Source organism: Corvus hawaiiensis, chromosome 1 (assembly GCF_020740725.1).
Source record: "Corvus hawaiiensis isolate bCorHaw1 chromosome 1, bCorHaw1.pri.cur, whole genome shotgun sequence".
Classification (NCBI taxonomy): domain Eukaryota; kingdom Metazoa; phylum Chordata; class Aves; order Passeriformes; family Corvidae; genus Corvus; species Corvus hawaiiensis.
The window spans coordinates 13,944,675-13,967,087 of record NC_063213.1 but is presented as its reverse complement, the minus strand read 5'-3'; the positions used below and the strand labels follow the sequence as shown (position 1 = coordinate 13,967,087).

The 22,413-nt window shown below is 37.8% G+C and overlaps 1 protein-coding gene across 20 annotated transcripts in view; it reads right to left on the bottom strand.

Annotated features, from left to right (window-relative positions):
- Positions 1-11,595: 11,595 nt before the first annotated feature.
- Positions 11,596-22,413, bottom strand: part of PARD3 (par-3 family cell polarity regulator) — a 450,644-nt gene continuing 439,826 nt past the window's right edge. For all 20 annotated transcript variants that reach the window (XM_048291645.1, XM_048290658.1, XM_048291064.1 and 17 more), the window contains 2 exons: positions 17,127-17,254; positions 11,596-13,684 (listed from right to left, as the gene is read on the bottom strand). In XM_048291645.1, the coding sequence (XP_048147602.1) occupies positions 13,291-13,684; positions 17,127-17,254 (522 nt within the window). In that variant the 3' untranslated portion in view covers positions 11,596-13,290. The remainder of the gene's footprint in view (positions 13,685-17,126; positions 17,255-22,413) is intronic.

The following is a 22,413-nucleotide window of genomic DNA, read 5'->3' as shown; positions in this document are numbered from 1 at the left end:
AAAAAAAAAATCAATGTAATATAAGACTGCAGATTCAATGTTGTTTCTGTTGATGTGTTCTTGGTAGCAGCCACAGCTCTGGGAGACCCTGTCCCCCCCTGGCCTCTCTGACCCCGCTCTGTTTACCCCATTTGAGGCCAGCTGAGCTCACAGCAGAGCCAGCGCTGAGGGGCAGCAGCCTGTGGGAAGGGGCTGGAGGGAGGGAGGAGGGCAGGAAGGAACGGGCTCCGTCAGCTCCTTGCTGCAAAGCTCCTGTGTCGTAAAGCCATATCCAAGTGCCGCTGGTATTTCCTCAGCCACGAGCTGCTTTTACCTCATAAAGGGGCTTGATTGCTTTGTTCGTGTAGCCTGGCCGATTGCTTGGCACACCCATTATTTTTAACAAGGATTGTTATTTTCGTTGGAGCCAGAACATCCCTGTTGGCAGCCACTAACACCTTTCAGCCTGACTGTATCCTGCTAATGTGTAGCTTTAAGCACACTGTACATGTAACAGGCACGCACAGTCCCTTCCTCAAAATGTCTGCGCCCTCACCAATAAAGGGTACGAAAATCTGCGTGCGGCTCACACCCCGACTCGTGACGGTGGGAATGAGCGCAGAAAGTGTGAGCATACGCCCAGCTCCTCCAGTCTCACGGGTGCTACAGAAAGGCTGGAATTCATGTGTGCTCTGGGCCTCTCGTATAATGAACATTCAAAGAGACTTGCAGAGGTCAAGCTTCAGGGCAGGCGAGTTCACAAAGATCTCAGAGCTTACATGTGCTGTGTTAGAGAGTGCTTTCTTAACATTCAAACCTTTCTCACCCCTATACCAGGGCCAAACCAAAACCAGCCAGAGAGACTGAGGGACTGAATTTGCAGCCCAGAAGTTGGGTGTTTGTTGCAATACAATTTAAATGGAGGCCAGAGGAGAGAGCGCCTGGCCCAGTCTTGGCCAGCCAGCAGCTCCAGGGTTTAGGCATTTCTCCAGCTGGGAGCAGGGACTTGCACTACCATGCTCTTGGGAGTGCTGTAAGTCCTGGGCTATTGATTATTCTGTAGGCTTTGTCCTCACTGCAAAGTTTTTCTTTTGACAGATGGGTTTTTTTCATGAAGATGAAAACCTCTCTGTCAAAAAACTTCCAACCAGTTCTTTCACTAAGACAATCAGTGACTCAAATCAAAAGAACTGCGATAACCCCAAACCTTAGGACTGAATTGCCTTAATTATATATTACACTTGATAGAGCAATCAGCGTTGCTTTGATTTGGGATATGAATAGATAAGATCTGTGTGAAAGATTTAAAAAGTCACTCTGTGCCTCTTTTTTCCCCTTTCTCTCTCTCTTTTTTTTTTTTTTTAATTGACATTACCTTGACAAGTTCATGTAAAGTATCATATTCTCTCCCTGGCGTGACTGAACTCTGCTGCTCACAGTTTTATCACTGCAATGGCAAATATTCCTCTTAGTTTAGAGAAAAAATACTTGGCAGCAAAGAAAAGGGAAAAATGGTTTTGGAGTACTGGCTTTGGTTTAGGCATTTATCTTGACTTTAATCTTCAAGCTGAAGTTCCTGTTCTCCTTTTTGTCCTCAGTACAAAAAAATAAAAATTTATTAGAATGCAAAATATTTATATTAGGTTTTCAAATCAAATTTAAATTTTCAGTTACCAGATATGTTTCTTTCTTTGAAAACAGCTTCAGTCAGATCCTACGATTTGACTACAAAGGGATATGAGAATGTCCAACAGGAAAAATAAGATTAAAGCCCTTTATGAGAGGATGGTAGGTTCAAGGTGACAACGCATTGTGATTTTATACCAAACAGAAATATCATTAAGAATTATCTCTAGGTCACAGTACTGACTAGAAGCCTGCAAACCATCTCTTTGTTACACAAGCCTGGTTTTAGTTACAGAAACATCAAAAAAACATTAAAAAGAAGATATTGAAGCATCAAGAGAATGCTAACCTGACAGCAGCCAATATCTTGAAAGTGTATTTCTTAGTTGTGGTATTTACAGGCCAGATTTTCAAAATTGGTCTCTATTTTTGACTGAGTCCAGTTTGCAGATGGAAGTTTAGCATGTAACATCATACTGGGCTTTGCTCTTCCTGTCTTCCTCCCTCCTCTTATACCACCTGGGTGCTCAGGTTTTCCATGTTCAGAACTTCTGAGACTCAAGGCTAATGTTTCTCATTTGGAACCGAGGTCTTATTGAGTCATATTTGGTGTGTAAAATTATGTCTATGTAATTTTGCCTTTAACTGAGCAAACAAAAAGGCACAGCAAGATCATTAAAGATGAAGTTAGCAGACTCCAGACTGACGATAATATAAATTTTTATCAGTACAAGCAATTAAAAACTAAGGACATTGCCAAGGGATGTGGTGAATTCTCTGCCCCTTATCATCTTAAATATAAACTGGATGTCTTTCTGAAAGATTTTCTTGATTTCAGCCACAAACTGGTTTGATGTAGGAAGTATTGAACGAAATTCTACAGTCGGTGTTAAAAAGGAAGTTAGGTAATAAACTAGGTTATTATAGCAGTCTCTTCTGACCTCAGAATCTCCCCAGAATCTATCTCTACCTTCAGGACTAATTTATTAAAAGCCTGGCTGGCAGTTGCGGGCAATGAAGTATTGCAATACTTCAAGGGTTCTGTGAAAAAGGACTGTTGCCAACATTGCTGACTGCAGTCAGCATTTTCTGAAGATCATAGGAAGTGAAAATACAAAATAAGCATCCTTCTGATTCATGTACATTTTCCCCAAAATGCTTGCTTCCAAGAATTTTTCATTATCCAGCAACTGCACACCTTAAAATTTGAAATAAAATATTAAAAATTAATAACTTCCACTAGCTTATGATGCTTCTTCTCTGTCACACAAAATAGATGTCCAGGAAATATTACTTCTGCACACTAAGTAGGGATGCAACTCTGGCTGTGAAGAACTTGTCTATAAAAGTCTACTTGCCAAGAAGCACAGCCTAATCTGAAAATACTAAAAGAATCAGCCAATTAGAAAGCTATCAGTACTAAAAATTTGGATAGTCATTCATTTCAAAAATAAAAAAAAAGTAACTAAAGTCTCCAGGCCATGATGCCAATACACAGTTGGTTAAGTTATTAGATCTAGGTCTAGTGCTAACACCATATATGGGACAGTTTGCTGCTTGCTGCTGTTTGGTACCATGCTCATAGGCTGACTTCTGTAATTCTCACATTTTGCTAATAAATGGGACAAATGGCATTTCTCAATTTTGGAGCCTCAGAATGTGTGTTTCTTAAGGTATCATTTTTTATACTCCTTGGGCAAAATGGTTGGGTAGGTAACCATCTTCACACCTTTATGAAAGAAGAGAAAAGGAAAAAAAAAATATAAAAGGAATCCGAGATTTTTTTGTTGAGATGCTCTCTCTAAAAGAGCAGAAAATCTATAGTTAAAGTAAGTCAGCTCAGTACTTACTACTTAGTATTAAAACCCAGAAATCTGGAATGACTGTGGAGGAGCTCTATACTGTAACCTTCTGAGAAAACCTTGAGGGGACTCCTCATAGAAATTTTCCTGCTTTCTATGCCCAGAGACAAATAACCATAGAGATATGTGGGGCTTGCCAGGGCACCTGCTCTGGGACCCCTTTTGGTAGCGCAGTTTTCCTGGAGGTGTGAAACTAGCCCTTCTGTTTTCCCTTTCCAATCCACAAAAAGAGTATTATGTCTGTGTTGAGCTATGCTACTTTTTTGACTCAGTTAAGAGGGGAAAAAGGGAAACATACTGTATGGAAAAACATTTTGTCCCAGCTTGAGACAAATCATACAGTATCATCCAGTCACCCCAGAACGTATTTAAAAATAATCACTCCCTCATTTTTTACAAAATCTAGAGTTGGCTCTAAGGAGCAGAGTTTAGGTTTAGACTTAGCAACAGGAGAATGTGCCCTTTTGGCACCTCATATGACTTTCTCTGAACTTTGCCAAGCATTAATCCACTAAGTAATGTATTTGGAGGGGGAGAAGAAAAAAATTAAAGTTTTTTTCAATGGTGACAACATGGGACTATTTTTAAAGAAAATTCAGTGGTTCTTTCCATATATTGAATGACATTCAAGATCCAAATGAGCATTCATTTTTACCTTAGACATTCATCAGGAATGTGCTGGCAAATATCACAGGCAGAAAAATTTCTGCAAAAACTGGGCAGAAATTTCTATTATTCAAAATGCTTTCACTCTGCTGATGCTCTTTAAATTAAAGGCTATTTCTTTGGCATCAGGGTGCTTCAATTTTACTAGAAATCATGACACTAAATATACCATATATACTATAAGGGCACAATCTAAAACATATTAGCTCAACGGTTGTATTCTTAAATGTCTACAAGTTACAATGTGTCAGGAAATCTGGGTTAAAAGGGTGCCAGAACTGAAGCCTAGTCAAAGGGAAACAGCAAAAGAGTTTAATTTTACTGCCTGCTCTGACAGGTCACTGGATTTTGATTATGCAGTCAGATATGGTATTCATCCCCTTGATAATGAAAGTTGGGTGGCTGGCTGGAAAGAAAAGGCACGGAAAGATGGCTTTTGGTCATTGTCTGAGCTATTTCTGGTAATCCTCCTTACTGTCTAACTCATGTGTTCAGGAAGGATTTGGGCCCGTGGGGTAAATGGAATTGAAATCTCTCAAGAGGAAAAAATGATAAGGAAACAATGTGTACTTGCCAGCATTTTTAGGGGGAGATGTTTAACAAAAGAAGAAGCCTGTGTTCTGTATTAGGTTACTGCATTGCCAGCTCTACTGCTTTCATTGCTGCCTCACAACATCAGCTCAAGACAATAGAAGGACTGTTGCTGTTCTGTCAGCTCTTTGCTGAAACTGTATCAGCTGGATGCAAATATCACCTATCACATGTCATAATATTGAAAATTATTTACCACTTAAGAAATATACATAGTATTTAGAGGGCGATTAACCCTTAACCACACTTCACTTATGGTTTAGTGTGGACTGGAAGAACATGCATGGTGACACTAGGTCACACTAGCTGCTCTGTAACTTTCTTTTTTCATTTTTTCAATTGTTTTAATATCTTCAGAGCTTTAAGTCAGGTTTCCATGTGCTCCTTCTCAGCCTGAGTCCTGCATCTTAAACTGTGTGCAGCAGAGGACACTACTGTGAAATTCACAGCACACCAGTTGATTCAAGAGAAATATAAGAGCTAAGTAAATTAACATTACTGCAATGGTTTCTTCTGCAATAATGGCTCCCTCACGCACAGAGAGGGCAAGGTAGTTAGTTCTCTGCCCTGCTTTCCTCCATCCTGTTTGAAGGAAAGGTGTCCTGGCCACTATACACAGTGAGCTTCCAGCTTTTGAGTCAAAGCTTCTAAGAAGCAACTATGATGATGCTGTTGGCACAGTGTGGTGGGGCAGAATTTTGTATCCACCTGCACCAAATTAAGAAAAAACACACCCCAATTGCCCACCTCTGGACAAACAAACCTGGCTTGGGAAATAAAGTGGGCCAGCCAAGGTACAAATGGCTCCCTTGTACTCAGAAGGAGCAAATGTGTTTCAGGCTCATGCTTACCTTGGTCCTGTACCCTCCACTTTCTCTCACCACCTTTCCAAGGGTGTGGCACCAGGTTCACAAGGTTGCACTTGTTCTGCAATGCCAGAGGTGTAACATCAGGATATTCTTCCACCATGGCAGTGTGTGGAGTGCTGTGTGCCATTTGCATTTATCTGCCCAAACCTTCTCAATCAATTTTACAGTTTAGCTCCAATCACTGTAGACTGTGACATTTAATATCAAATACTCTTCCAATATTCCCACATTAATAAATACAAACAGTGAATCCTCTCTCTGTTGTAAGCATGATTTCTGGCAGCATTTAAAAGTGCATATTATTATGACAGTATTAAGAATTGGTACAGCTTCATGCAATGCTGGAATATATATCCAAAAACTAATTTACTTGAGTTGGAATGTTAGGATTATCCTTCTGTCTTTCATGACTGGTGTTTCATCTGGAGAATGCTTAATGTTTTCTTGTCAATGAGTGTTAACTCGAATTATTCCAATCTGTTTACTTTGTCCCTTTCTAACAAATGCAAATTATAATTAAAAAGGAAAAAAAAAGGAAAATGCAAACAGCATTGAAAACCTGGTATGACAACACTGCGTAGATTTTTCTACTCTTAAGTCCACATCAATAAGAAATTTAACAATAGAACTCTTAATGGGAGACCAACAAATGAAACTGCTGTAGAGCAGATCCTTGGATGAAATTTTTTCTTTGCCCACGTAATTGCATGCAGCCATCCTTGTGTGAAATCCCCCATCAGATCACAGGGTTTGTTGTACGTAAATTGAAGACTAAATGCTTGATAGCACCTTTCAGCGCTGCAATGCTGGAAATGAGTTTTTTAATAAGAAATTAGATTAGTAATATTTTAGTCAACAAAAATGCAGAAAATTTCTGCATAAAGATGAGAAAATTATTCATGCAAACTGACTTTAAAAAACAAGAATGAACAATTGTTAAATTCTGTATACTACTATTCATTTAAAAATCTGTGCATTATTTTGTAAACAAAGAATGAGATGTGCAAAGAAAAATTATTTCTACTTTGCTGGCTATAGTATTGACTTAGCTTTTGGCTAGCAACAGGTTGCATCATTTAGTGGTTTCAATTTTTAATATGATTTTATTGAGTTCTCAAAGTGAGGAAAAATATGTGGAAAATTACAATTAACTCAGTCAGATGATAAAATAGACTTTTGCAAACCATCAACCAGGCACCAAAACAAGACATAGCCATTTTCAGTCTTTGTTATGCTGCAATGGATTATATTAACCTTCAGTGAGTTACAGAAGCAAAAGTGAGAAAAGATTTCTCAGCCTTAAACTTCCTCTGCAAATGCAAAAGTGGTTCCTCTGGTGTAAATTTGCCTTTCTTTTTAGCTGATAGGCCAGAAAACTACAACTGATCATGTAGTAATAAATTATCATAAATATTATTTATAAACACTTATTAAAATGGTTCTTGCAGTTTAGGCTGGACCACAGAGCAGAGCCTGAATGTACCACACACTGAGAAAGCTGAGGAAGACGTGTGTCACCAGCAGGAAACAACAGATGGTTGGTAGAATGAAGCAAAACGTAAATCACCACCATTAGATGAAAAGTTTTAGGCAAAGACATTCCTGTTCCTAAGAACCTACTGGCTTTTAATAGCCTGGCTACAGCTGAACTATTACAAAGCTTTGGCCTTGTCCTAAAGAAGATATAAAATGTGATGGGTACCCAGAAGGGGGTCTCAGACTTCAGCATATTCTAAGTGGGAATAAGAATTACATTGGTGGAGCAGTGAAAACTAATGTCTTCTCCAGCTTTCTGAACACAGGTGATAACTGCTCTGGGCTCCTGGCAGAAGGCTGCAGCTCCTGCAAATCTCTTAAAATTCCTCTTGATGGCTTGTAATCTTCAAACAGTGAGCATGGGAATGTGTATTTCCACAAGAAAGGGGTCTTTCACTCTCTCTAAAAGCTTTAAAGAAGTAGTGCCTTAGATAAATGAAGAGACCCGAGGAACTCATTTTAACTGTAGCGAAGACCCCAGCAGTATGGTCTGTACTTATAAATGAGAATATTACCAGGACTAGGAATATATCATACACCTGCTGCAAAAGTCCAAATAACCAAATTTTAAAAACTTCTTTCATATCAGCTCCCCCTCCACCCCCAAATATTCACCAGCTTTTATTGCCAACAATACTATTCTGTTCTATAGGCGATAAAAAATAAACACAGTTCCTCGTCCCAAGGACTGACAATCTAAACACACCCCAGGGAAATCCACAGAGGAAATAACAGAGGGACAGTAAAGTTGTTTCCTTTGTTGCCTTGTTAACTCACATCTTATGTGCTACACAATAGAGTGAATCTCTAGGAGAGTCATGAGTTTTGTGCTGAGGTTACTGCTACCTAGTTTATTCCTTTTATGCCTTTGGGGCATAAAGGAGAAGAAAAGGCAACCAAATCCCAGTGGCTGTAATAGTGACAAGACTGTAAGGGGAGAACCTTTTTACTCACATTTTACACTTCTCCCTCACTCTTCATGTCTTTCCTTATTTTTCTAAGACAAGGATTATTCCAACAAAGAAGCAGATTAAAATTGGATACCTGAAGCTATTATCACCCATGGCTGTCATCTCTCCCTCCCTGACAGATGTCAGTGCAGCCACTGCACTGAGAGCCCAATTTATGAATGTAAACCCATCCCATCCATTAAGATGCCATCTGAAAACAGAATTTTGGGAAGCTGTTTGCAAGGAAAGTGGGTCCTGGCATCATCTGGAAGGGTGCAAACAGATTCCTCTTCCATCCATCTGCCTTTAAACCAGTCTTCCAAACTTCTCTCAATTTTTTTTCTTCCAAAGCTCCTGGGCTTGATGTTTTTCTTCATCTCATTCAGAGAGTATTCTGTCCAGCCTTCAGAAGTGCCTAGAAAGTGTGCACTGCACACAGAACAGAAATTAAAGCAATGTCTTTAGTCTGATTTTGTGTAATCCCAACTCAAGCTTCCAGTCTCAATTTTTAAAATTGATTAAAGTGTAAATTACAAAAGATAATACTACACCCAAGGTCAGAAAAATATTAAAATTAGGTTTACAAATCTAAGAGAGAAAAATCAATCACTGGCAAGAAGCAGCCTAGGATATGAATGAATTGAATGCCATTTAGAGAAACAAATAAATGCAACAGAATTAATCAGCAGATGTAAAAGAGAAAGTGTGACGTTGATACAAAATAGAAGAGATTACAAGAGGGCATGAAAAAATGACTGTGCACCAAATGATAGCTGCTTTCTGCACACATAGAAAAAACACTTAAATGATGCAAGTTACTTTTTGAAAAGTAAAGGCAAATAAACCCAGTCTGTGCCTCTCTCATGTACCCGCACACACACAAACCCTACTTTCACAAAGTCAGTCCCATTGTGGATTTCTGACCCTCACCCTTCCTCTGCCAAGCTAAAGCTGAATTTTAAATTGTGTCTGGAAGGCCAGGGTGTGCTGGTACAACAGCAGCATAAGAAATAGATGAGGTTTTTTCTGTGTCTGCATTCCTCACAGATTCCTCACAACTCTTATTAACTAGACTGAGGACTTGGGAGAGAAAGATGTAGAAACAGTCAGGCACAGTAAATAGAATTAGGAAATATTTTGAAAACATTCCTGCAAGCCAGGACATGCAATAGCCAAATTCACTTTAAGTCTCAACAACCCAAGTTCAGAGGTTTGAATCACTCAAGAATATCCTATGTTTAGCAAACACTGCTAATCTGGCACATCTCTTCCTTGTCTGGCCAAACCCTTCCCTTCTCAAAATACCCAGAACAGGTAAATGCAGTGTTACAGATACTCATTAGAGAGAACGTGACCAAAACATCAGTGCAGCTTTGAAAGGCAGGCCATATATCTACAGTCATGGCCACATATCCACAGTCATGATGGGCTTAAATTTTGTTTTGTTGTACTTCCAGCTGTTTGCCAGCAATAAATGGCAACTGTACTTTCCAACTGTGTTCAGCTGGGCTCTACGCCATTTTTCGCTGGTTTTGATGGCAGAATTCTCAAAGACATGCATTAAACTATCTGGCCCATGCAATAACTCACTAGGGTTGCACTCATGCTTCCAAGGAGGCCCAAAAGAAGAGGGAAAGTAGTCTTTTTTGAGAAAGGCAGCAGTCTTCTGCATTAGTAATATTAAACTTTCCCAAGGAATTTCAATAGCATTAACAAATTATTTTGATGAAATACAGGAGACTTTGCAGATAGTTTTCTCAGGGTTTCAACAGAGCAAAATGTGCAAGCTGTACACCCACTCCTTGATGTTGTAAGCTCCCTTACAGTCTGTCCTGTAACCATTCTCAAATATACTAATGTTACAGAGTTAATCTCATAATGGTAATGCGTTCACAAACAAATTACTGCAGTAATGCAGTTAGCTCAATTAACTTTTGAATCTATTCACTAGGCAGAAATAAAGGTCATTTTCTATTAAAATATCTCCCTCCCACTTCCTTATCACCCTTTGCAACTTATGGGAGTTAATATTAGAAATCCTGTCTACGCTATGTCAGGAAGAAGACAGGATGACGAAGCCAGAAAAAGACCTTATTCTTTACTAACATAACACAGACATGGCCCGAAGAGAACATCTGCCTTCTTTCATGAACACATCTAATTATGGCAAATTGTTAACACCTTGAAGAGGAGTTTCATAGAAGGGTAAACTTTAACATATGCCATTCTCACACATAAAGCATCCTGTACTTCATACTCTTCCAAACACATGCCCTTTTTCCTACAACAGTTTATCAAAGGCCTTGTTTTGAAAAGGACTTCAACCTGTTTTCCATTCCCGTGGATGCATTTTTTTAGTGCTTGAAATTATTTGCCAGTGCAAATAAATCCATAGAAATGTCAAACTATGTAATCTGGGAATGCAGTCAGGAGATGAGACAGCAAGGCCTGCAAAACTGCAAATGAAATTATTTCCCCATGCACAAATGTGAGACACTGCAATTTAAATCTTTTGGAAAATTCTGTCTTTATTTGAGCACTGAAAACTGCCTGTCCACCCTACAGCGCTTGCTACTCTTCCCCTTGAAATCCCACACTCAAGTCACAGTGAATAATTTGACATTGTTATTGCCATGGCAACACCTTGATGTCATGCATACACAGAATCATGATTGACATTCCTGCAGTAACCAACAAAAGGAGAAATGAGGGGAAGAAGGAGAAAACCAGACTTGGCTCCAATACTAATGGGGGAAACAGAGTATCATTGGCACTGTAAATATTGCTTTATTCATAAATCTGCTTTCTCCCATTTTTCACCATGCCAATGTTCCTGTGAAGAGCTCCCATCAGACCCCAAAACACACACAAAGTGCAGAGGGGGATTCCTAACATACACCTGGATTTGGCCAGATTGCAGTGGGTGTCCTTCTGACAGTGCTCTCCTTGGGCTGAGGACTCCATGCTACAGCACGGAAGATTTTTGCCTCAGAGGTTAGTCTTAAAAATGTGCCTCTTAAATGTCATAGGTATGGCCTAAAATAACACAACACATTAAACAATGTGGGTTTTGCCTCTGAGGATAGTCTTCAGGTGTTCAGCTGGACTGTAGATCTTTCTCCTTTTCTTTTATTTTTTCTTCCACTCTCCTCTCCTCTCCTCTCCTCTCCTCTCCTCTCCTCTCCTCTCCTCTCCTCTCCTCTCCTCTCCTCTCCTCTCCTCTCCTCTCCTCTCCTCTCCTCTCCTCTCCTCTCCTCTCCTCTCCTCTCCTCTCCTCTCCTCTCCTCTCCTCTCCTCTCCTCTCCTCTCCTCTCCTCTCCTCTCCTCTCCTCTCCTCTCCTCTCCTCTCCTCTCCTCTCCTCTCCTCTCCTCTCTTCTCCTCTCTGATGTTTGTAAGTGTTCACAGGAAGACACACACAGACCACAAGGAATAGTATAAAATAACATGGTAAGTATTTTTTAAATAGTGTCTGCAGCAGTTCTCATACGGGTCTACAGGCAATACCAAGACAAGGATGGAAACAGCCTTTTATTCTAAATTTCATATGTACAAGGAAAGCCATTTTACACAGTTTTGTAAATTCTGCGTAAAAAAAGCTATTGTCATACAATGTCACTGTGCTTACACTAATAAGAACTTTTAAACACGGAGTACATTATTAACAACAAAAACTGTTAACAAACAGGCATAAAAGACACAGATATGTGTGCTGATATTTCACATATATTCTAGAAACGAGTTGGCGCAAAAATAAAATGTGCCAGTAAAAAAAAATAGGCTTTTTTTTTTTTTTAAATCATGCAATACATGATTTTCTTTCTTGCTTTCTCTCCTTTTTGTACACAATATGCTGAGATCCATTCTCAAGCCTTTTCACATCAGGATTTGCAGGCACTTCAGAAACCAGCTATTTTTACAATACATGAAGTTCAGACCAACAAACACAAAAACAGCTGCTTGCAAAAGAAATTCTCATATCCCATATGCACATTCAAATATTACTCTCTGCTACAGCAATCTTTTTTGCTTTAGTAATTTTTGGATACTGACATGTTTTCAGGAAGATGTATAACAGTTTGTCTCTATTCATGTACTTAAAGGTTTCTTTTTAATGTAGCATCACGATGAAACAATATGGAAGCACAAAGGAAATTGTCCATAAAGCTCCACAATTTCTAAAAAGAAGGAGTTGTTCTCTTTACAGCTATTTGATCCAAAGAAAAATTTTGATTTCCTCTGCTCTTGCTTTGAGCTATTTCCAAAATTTGCCCAAAGTCTACTGTGTATCAGATGACCATGAGCTGACACCCTCCCTAGTTCTCTTCCTAGATACAAGTGTCATATGACCAATTTAATTTAGAAGCAAAGCAAAGCAGAACTGAATTGTATGTTTGTTCATAATTTCCCATCTTTAATAAATATACTTATCAAAGGTTTGGCTGTGTCTTTATAAATAATCTCTCTCCAGTTATTTCATTTGTAATGGACTGTGCATTAAGATTATAAGGTAATTGCAACAGAATTCTCAGGATAACTGAAAGCTTAATATTGTTTTCCTCGTGAGTCAGGATAAAGGCTTTTTTAATAAGCTCAGAGTGGGGAGAGAGAGAAAAAAAAGAGTGCACATGTGCATAATAGAAGAAGGATAGTTTTTCAGCATATAGACATTAAAATATTGATCAACAAAGACTGGTAATGACTCCACCATAAAACATAGCACAACTCCAACTGCAATCCAGAGAAGACCTCAGCCTTATCCACTCAGGAGTGATATCTACACCTCCATCTGACCCGAGAGAAATAATAAAGGACATGTCAATGCTTCCTTCAAACTCAAATTAATTAATTTTGTGCCACAAAGCTGCATGTTGGTGTAATAAGTCACTGCAAAGTAAAACACGTTACAACAAATCCTAGTGAAAAGCCATTGACAACTAGTGGGCTGGGCTACGGAACTTGGAATGCAGAGGCGGCGCTGCTCACTTCCACTATGATTGTCAAATGGTGGAACGTCCTTCCATGGACTCAACACTTGGGACACAATAGCAAAGACATAAGGCCCACCAATGCTTTGCCCATATTTTCAAAGGCACTGAAATAGAAAACAGGTATGTTCCTTAGTACCATCAGTTTAAAATGTTTTCAAAATATAAGTCTTTATATGAAAATGTTCCTTATTGCATGGTAAGTTGATCCTCATTTTCTTCACCTCAAGAATAAAATGGTCTTCCCTTTTCTGGTGTTTGCAATCTGTTTAGCCTCGCTACCTGAGATGGTGAAGGCGGTACATCTTGTCTGAAAGGACCTTTAGGAGGGGTATAGTTAGGGTCCTGAATTTTCTTATATGAGTCATAGTTGCTAGGTCCTTCAGAAGAAGTTTTTTTTTTCAGTTGTTGTTCTTTCCGCCTCTGCTCTTGACGGAGCAGTTCTTGTGTTTCTAGCATTACCCTGGCATTAAAGCCATGTCCCCCCATATAGCCATTCCTTGATCCCTGGTAGCTGGAATATCTGGGATTTTCCTTCGCAGTCTGGAACCCTTCTCCAGGGGAATAACTCTGCTCCCAGGAGTCTTGAGATACAGAACTGGCATTTTTCCGGCTTTGCCTGAAAAGAAAAGCCAAAGAGGTTTATAAGACAAATGTTCTGGTTTCCCTTCAACTGTTACTGACAATAATCACTGGAAAGAAGGAGGCTTCTGCCATACCATCAGCTTTTCCCCAGCTATGGCATTCTCCAGAAGTCACTTTCTAGAGTTAAAGTCCTCCTCTGCCCCAAAGTGATGTCTTGTCTCTTTTGTTAGGAGAACATTTCCTAGAGAGTTGAACTACATTTCTAGGCCTCTGCAAGAGGAATATTCCACGAAAACCCATTCAGTGCTACAATTACCCTCATGTTCTCAAGAAAAAAGTGTTACAATTCAGTTGCAGACTTGGAAAGACCATACATGTTGCTGTGCTTCCTACGAATGAAGGTAATAGCCAGCAATTGTAAAGTCACTCATGAAAGATTTGAATCTAGACTGACACTTGATTAAAAATGTAACAGGCAGATCCTTAAAACACTTGCCCTAACACTGCACAAGTCAGAAGATAAAGCTCGTTACTGATAGGTAGTTCCAGTTTCTTCCTCCCATTTCCTGAACTAAGAATTTCATGCTATAAGGACTATTTCCCAATCTGCTATAGCTTTCATAAAAGAAAAGGCAGAGATAACCTTTTTTGCTCATTTTTTGGCTCCAGGGAGTAGATAAATAGGCCAAATACATACAGGAATTACAAATTCTTATCTCTTTTCACAATAAATCACCACATTATTTTGAAGACAGATTATGATTTTGAAATAACTTTAATTTACTATCAAACTGCTAGATGCTTGTATGAATTTAAAATAAGATCCGTGGTGATAAAGTAAAACAATTTTGTGCTGCAGCAAAAGAGATACCTACTTTAAGATTAAAATTAGAGTATGAGAATCAAGCAATAAAATAAAATATATTGTGGCATAAATCAATAAGAAAATAATTTAGTTGTTTATATATGGCTTGGTTTTTCATATCATCACATATGACAATGTGGCCTCATCCAATGAATATACAGTGGAGATACAGGAGACCTGGAAAATTTTCCTACCATTACTAAAAGTAAAAAGTCACCTAATGTTTTTGCAATCTTCCTTCCACATGAATAATTTGAAAATTACCATATCCACCTTATTTCATAACTGATTCCAAGACCTCTGGATGAAAAATTTTACGCAGGATGAATGTAAATTATTGCAGCAAAAATTACAACATAATGTAAATTCTTACAAAAAATTTTATAGCTGTTATTGGTATTCTCATATCCAACTCTGCCAAAGGAACAATGCTTCTGAGTCATGTTTTATCACTCCCTGGAACAAGAGCAAATTGAACGAACCTCTGTAGGCTACGAAACTGTCAAGTTTCTGATCTAGAGCAAGATAAATTTTAAGTAGTAGAAAATTAACGTGGAGTTAAACCTTGCTCTTACAGTTTCACTTGGGACAAGAGGATGACTAGTTGCACCAATTTAATTTACTGACTGTTTTCTGGTACTTGTTCAAAATTACTTGGCACATTTTCCCTGTTTTTCTGGGAAGATCCTTTAAAATTGACTCAAGAGTTTATTTGCCTTCAGTACTAAAGATTTGAATGTGCAAAGGAAAAAAAAAAGGAGGCTCGTAAAGAATACACAAGATGAAAGGCAGCAAAGCTCAAGAATGAAGCCAGGGCACAAACTTCAATCATTACAAAGTCATGGTTGCAACATTAAGCTTGGGACCTAGGTTTCAGACTAACAGAAAGATTTCTTTAAAGATCAGCCACAGCATTAGGAACAGTTTGTAAAGATGGAGAACTGGATGCCCCAGGTTGTTTTAGGAATATTGTGGTATTTACAGCGCTGAACTTTAGCCCTGCAGTTCTGTCTGCTCTCAGCACAGCTGAAATACTCAGAGTGCTCAAACTAAGCCATTAAATTATCATTAATTACTCAGTAACATGCATTGCTAGATTGCTAGCAATTGCTAGATTTTTATTTCTCATGTTGAAAACCACCTTGAGTAAAGTTCTCAGTAACTCTTTTCAAAAAAAGCATTTCTATGAGCTGTTCTGTGATCTATTTTTCATATTTCTTGTAGATTAATTTTCTTGTAGATTAATTTTCACTTTAGAGTTATTAATTTCTGCCACTGGAACAGCCTTGAAACTGATTCCAACTTTTAAATGCTACCAGAGATTGTGAAGAGGGGAAGTGAGTTTTAAGAATCATAGTTTTAAAATATAAATAAGCGTGGTTGAGTGGGGCTAGCAGAAATGAAAGAGAATTTCTCAGGAGAAACAATATGACATTAATAGGTGTGGTCAATTACAAAGGAAGGCAGAGATAAAAAGAAGAGAGGATATAAAGATTTGCAAGATGAGAAACTAACGATCTCAGAAAACACAGGAACTTTACATTTCTCTTTCCCACCTTCCAAACTTAACAGAAAAATTCTACACTGAAAGGTGTAAAAGCATTTGAAAATCTGAAACTGTTTTATTTTCAAAGATGTTGCTAAGATAAGAGTTCATGGTTAGATAACTTTGCTATGAGGCTTATATTTGTTTCCAAAAAAAGAGTTATAATATTCCCAGTAAAACATATCTTGTCACAACAAATTTTTTTTCCACACCACTTCCACACAAGTCATGAAAAGTAATACAGCCTTATTGGAAAGCAATTTGACACCAAGCTCCAGTGTAAATTATTCTCCATTCAACCATTGCTGCTGATATTTCAAAATGCAAAGACTATTTGCATAATGCTTAACTATGAGAGTTAATTTGAAACACAAGTTGGCAAAACTTCTATTAATTCTTAAAACTAAATATCATGTAAAAGACATTTTGCCCAAACAACTAATCTTTAAAAAACCTACCACTTAAAAAAATAGGTTTGTTTACACAAAAAAATGTATTAATTTTCAGTATTATATATATATATATATATATATTAAAAAAGGTATATATGTAAACTTGAAGAGCCCTTGAAGATTTCTTGGATAATTTTCTCAGTTCCATATTTTTCTGCTGGAGGTCTTGAAACTTTTTTCCCTTTTAATTTTTCTCCTGTATTAACATCGCAAAGATAGAATTTCTACCCAGTAAAGAATTAGGCAATAGAAAAAAAAATCATCTGACATGTCAAAAGGGGACAACTCATGTCATGCTCAGGAGACTTTCATAATTGCAGAAAATTAAACTGGATGTGTCCCACAAAGAATAGATTTGTTTTAATATTTCAATTCTGCTGGGTGCTGAATGTCATCAAATTCCCCTGAAATCAGCTCTGAAGCAATTCTCTGAAGCAATTCTCAGCTACCACATGCTCTCACTTAAGAAATTCTATGCTTCTTCCACAGTGAATACATTCTGCCTTATATCAATGCTGAACAAAAGTGTCTGCACTAAGTAGGACATTTTCCTCCACAAATGGAATTAGCTCCAGGCTCCTATGCATGGAACAGCTTCAGACAGTTCCCATACCTGGGCAAGGAGCTGTACTGGCGCTGAGCTTGCTGGAAACTCTCTCGCTCTTCTTGCCGCTGCCGCTGCATTTGGACCTCTACTGAAACAGAGTGCCTGCCACTCTGTGAGTATGTCTTGGTGTTTGGCTACAAAACAAAATTGAAAATGTCTTAAACAAAGCAGAAAAATACCCACAAAAGAGCCATCATTTAAGTTGCTCTTGTACAAATACAGCAATATTTGTTTCAACATGCAGTTCAAGTAGATCTTTCACAATAATTAGGTTAAATTCTGACCTGTAACAGTGGCTTGTGTGACAAATTCTGTTTATGACCCACCATTTCTGAGATGTATCAGGCAAACAATCATCCAGAATGGGTTATGCTTTTCTGGCAATGCTGTAATTTAAATTAAGTCAGTGGAACAGATTTTCAGACTCTCTAAGTTAGCCAAGCCATGGTAATGCTAAGTTCTACACTCCACTGAGGATTTGAGGGGGGAACGAGCATAGCAGCTCCTTTGAACATCACCAATACACTCAAGTGATGCTCTCCCTTAGTGGAACCATCCTATTTTGCTGTAGGCCCAGAGACAGGGAAAACATCTTCTGGTTCAATATGATCAAGTAGATAAATTCAGCAAGTCTCTTGTGGACAATGAGGACTCCTGTATCTCTGAGAAGGATCTTAATGAGGTGACAATTTGAAACGTTGAAGCCAATACTAAGAGCAAGTGAAAATGGATGGTCTTTCTGGGAATAGAGAGTATTACTAGTCAAGATCTGACAGAATGGATGGATCCAAACTTCGGAACAAGGAAAAGTTCACTTTTGTAGAGATACCACTTTTCATTTCACCGTACTACTTTCTTCAGATTTTGTGATTTCATTTTGCAAAATAGAGTGTCACAAAAATCAAAGAATGCTATGGGCTTTTCTTGTTGTTTTACTAATAAGGTTTTGCCTACAAAGAAACCGAGCATTATTTTTTTTCCTTCTTAAAATTGCCAGTACTATTCAAAACATGTAAGTTTAATCATGGGGAAGTTAGGGAGCATAACCACTTGTCTGAGCTTGGAACTGAAAGAGCTTGTCTCAGACTTGCTTTTAAAAGCATGTTTTGCCTTTTTATCTCTGCTTTTCCTCAAAACAAACATCTCTTGGTTTTTTCCATTATAATTTCTGCAGCAGAAAGAGATCCTAATGGCTCACAAATATATGCAAGATAAAAGGCTTTTCAAAACCTTTGCACATTGAAGACAAGTTTTAGAAACTAGAAAGTTGTCATTTGTGACATAAATGTCTTACTGTAGTCATGTACCTGCAGGTAGCCAGAAACAAGTTTTAAACAGGTGTACAACTTTTAGAAACTTTGTTGTCAATGAGAATACACTTCAGACAGAGCATCAGCCTCAGCTCAGAATTTAACAGATCAATTTTCCCATTAGAAGATTACTGGGTGAAAGAATCAGAATGTGAAAGCACAGACTAGGAGTAACAGCGAACTTATTTAAGAGAATCCTGAATGCAACAGTAATGTCTATTTCAGAATAGGTTTACTCTGTAGAAACCTCAGTAAAACAGCATTTCTAATGAAAAATGCTTTAGGAATGGTGAGATGAAGCAACAAATTGAGAAAACAGAATCATGTGTCAGCCTTGTGGGAAATTTTCTTAGAGATGAGTAAGATGTACATATGTATGTCCAAACCAACAACCCCCACAGAGATTTCCTACTATATTGAATAAGGGCAACACATACAGAGCAGCATTTCAGTTATTGCATATGTCAACATTTCTAACTTTCTTGACTTTATTGAGAGTCTTCTGACATTTGGTATTTTACTGAAGGGCTCAGCTTATGGAAGGGAGTGATTACCTGAAAATCACAAGGTTTATTTGTGAATTCTCTCCTGTGTGGTTATAAGCAGCTTACAGCAAACCAGAGGGAAACTCAAAAGTTCCCATATCAACTTCCCCATAAAGAATAAAAACATTTAAACTAAGATCTTACAGCCAATCTCCTCATTTCATGGGTTTCACTTCAACAACATTGGAAAGCTTGCAGCTACATTATGTCATATGTGAGGAAGTAGTTATCACAGATAAGACATGAAATCAGAATTGCTTCTCTTTATTTGAAAACAGTTTCACTTTTTTCAGTTGGCTGTAAATATTAAGGAATGTGACAGTACAGAGAATGGTTAAATCACCAAACAGGTGGAGATAGGATTGAGCTGCTGCTCAGTTTAGGTTTATACAAGACAATAAAATGCATCATCTAGAAAGCACATACACATGTGGAGAGATGAAGTTACCACAAAAACCTGTAGTAAAGTGCCAGAGGCTCTGAAAGTCCTAATGGAGTATGAATGGACTAAGATCAAAATGTAACTTCAGAGATATTTCTTTTTAATGCACAGAGGAACCAATGGTTCAATAGAGAGAGGAGCTGTCACTCCTGTCTGCCTGCTGTAGTGCATGCCCAGAATGACAGGATCTGAGGAGTCAGGTCTGGATTCTCTGGCAGTTCACAAAGAATTTCATCTAATGGACGGCATTTATAATTTGATGGGTCTAAAGGCAAACATCTCAAATCCACTATCTGATTTACTGAAGGTATGAGTACCTGTATGCCCTGTTAAACTAAGAGGATTTGCAATACTTAATTAATCTGGAAAGGACACATATTTAGTCTGAATGTTGTTCACATCTACCATAAGGTGTTCATACAATTGAATCTATTATCTCATTTCAAGTATCCAAAAATACATCAATGAGACATAAAAATACTCTCTTTGTATGTAATCACATATTCCATAACATAACATATATACACACAGACAGGTACATTCAACCATCTTATTAATGACAAGGCTTTTCTTTCCAACTTTTGCATTCAAAACCTCAGTGATACCATTGTGAATGCCCTTGATATATGGTTACAATGATAAAAAGACTTAATGTAGTCCATTTTGGACCCTTAACTTGCTCAGTAAAATGCAAATCTCCATACAGTGATGCAACTATTCAATGTGCTGTTGACTGAAGTAACTAAACAAAAAATATTTATATAATAAGTAATTTTAGTCTTCAAAAACTAATAGGTAATTTTGTCTCAGTTCTCATAGTATGCTTTTATACACATATATTTTTATAAAATATATTCCTAAACACACATCTATATAAATGCCTAGCCCATTTATGTTAGCATAAAATGGAGAAAATTAAGAAAAAAAATGTTGCATTATTTTCAGGTCTTTCAATGGCAACAAAAATACGTGTACAAGGAACACACGTAACACAGTAATTTTAATACTGATATCAACACAAGGCTAAGTACAATTATAACAACCTGAAATCATCCAACAAAGCTGGCAACAGCTCAGTCCTCACTGAACAGATTGATAAGAACTCTGGCCTCGCTTGCAATGAGATGTATGACAAGCACTGACCTTTTAAATTAGGATGTGGTCAAGGCCACAACAACAACCAAGTCTGAGTTATACAAATAAATGTATGTTCAAGTCTTCCACAATACATTTAAGTGGCAATGACAGTGCATTCAGCATTGTTAAACAATATTCAGCATGTAAAATTGTGCTTTAAGATAGATGAAATTACATGGCTCTCTACTCAAAGAGGCATTAATTTAAAACCAGGGCTGCAAAGTTAAAAGTTTCTACGTTCTCACTTTATGCGAACAACATTTTTTCATGTTACAGAGAATGTACCCCCATGGCTCACATTGCAGTGACTACTATCAGCAGTCCAGGCCAACATATTTTAGGGATAAAGGTCCATCCTCTCTTTTCCTACCTCTCCCAGGGGCTGCCCACACAGCTTCTGTCCCCACAGAGTGGCATAGCTACCCACACAGGGTAGTTTTGCGTGGTGGCAGCATGGATGCCTCAGGAATGGCACAGACCAAAGCTGCTGCTGACTTACAGAGAGGAGATCATGGGGGCTATCCAGGGCACTGGTTTTTCAGGGAGATCCAACCAGTTCAGGTGATAGGAGATCTACCAACGTCAGTAACATACCTATCTGACAGCCTACAGCCACAGGGACAAGCTGGGAGAAGTGCTTACTCAGACTCAGAACATTTTGAGTTAATAAAGAAATAGTTAACAGGGAAATTACTAAAGGAGCAATTCCCTTAGTATTTTCCCAGTTATTAAAAAAGGCCATTATTTAATAATAAAATAAATGTGTTAATTTTTTTTTTTCCAGATTAAGCTCTATGTTTGACCAAGAAGTTTCAAGTTCACCTGGGAAGTTGGCAGGAACAAGGCCCCCCCAAAAGTCCATGGTTCTCATAGTGCAGCACTAATTAGAAATAGATAAGATTAAATGACCTTGCCTGCTTTATGTGTAAATGTACTTGGCACAGATGACAGACAATCCAGTAACTGTGTATATCAAAATTCAGAATGATAAAAAACGTTCAGTGTTTCTGGGAGATGTCCTTGAAAACTATTTTTACTTCCATCTTTGTGTTTATGTTGCTATGGTGAACAGAACATATAGCAATAAGTCTTTTAAAAATTGCCAACAGGTGTATGTATTAACTCAAACAACATATAATAGGAAAAAACCCATCCCTTTCTGTACCTTTCTGTGGTGTAGGAACACTGAGCAGTATGGAACAAAGATTTCTGTTTTGTCTTAGAAGCAGCAGAAAGAAAATCTTCAGTATGTCAGAAACAAACCACTGAGCCCTGAAATTCTGCTTGAGGTATTTATGTTCACCGTATGCCTGTGAACTATAAATATGTTTGTTTGCTAACTAAAATAACTTAATTTCTTTTTAAAATCTTACATCTTCATTTTTTAACTTCAAATATATTAGTAGATTAAAGCTAGTGGGTAAGAAAAGGTTAAAAATACAAAATATTGAAGTTTGAGCCTATATCTTCGCAAAAAATGCTGGTATTTTATTAAATCCTTTGCAAATTTGATAAAAGGGATATTAACTACACGGTTAAAGAGAAACTACCTGTGAAGACACTGCCCTGCATAACTTTGGTTTCCTCTCTGAAACAGATTGTGGCATAGGAGAAACTGCAATTTAGCTTCTAGGGTTTTTGTCTACTGCGATACTCCATTAGATATTGCCTAATATCTTGTATAAAGTATCCTAAAATAGATGCTTGAAATGGATTAATAATAGAAAGAATTACTCCACTACTTCTCTTTCTCATTAATGTGTTGAGTAATTCTACATACTTTACAGACTGATATAAACTTTACAATGTTTGTATTGAATAAAGTCTGTTACTGATTTTTTCAGGTAATATTAATAGGC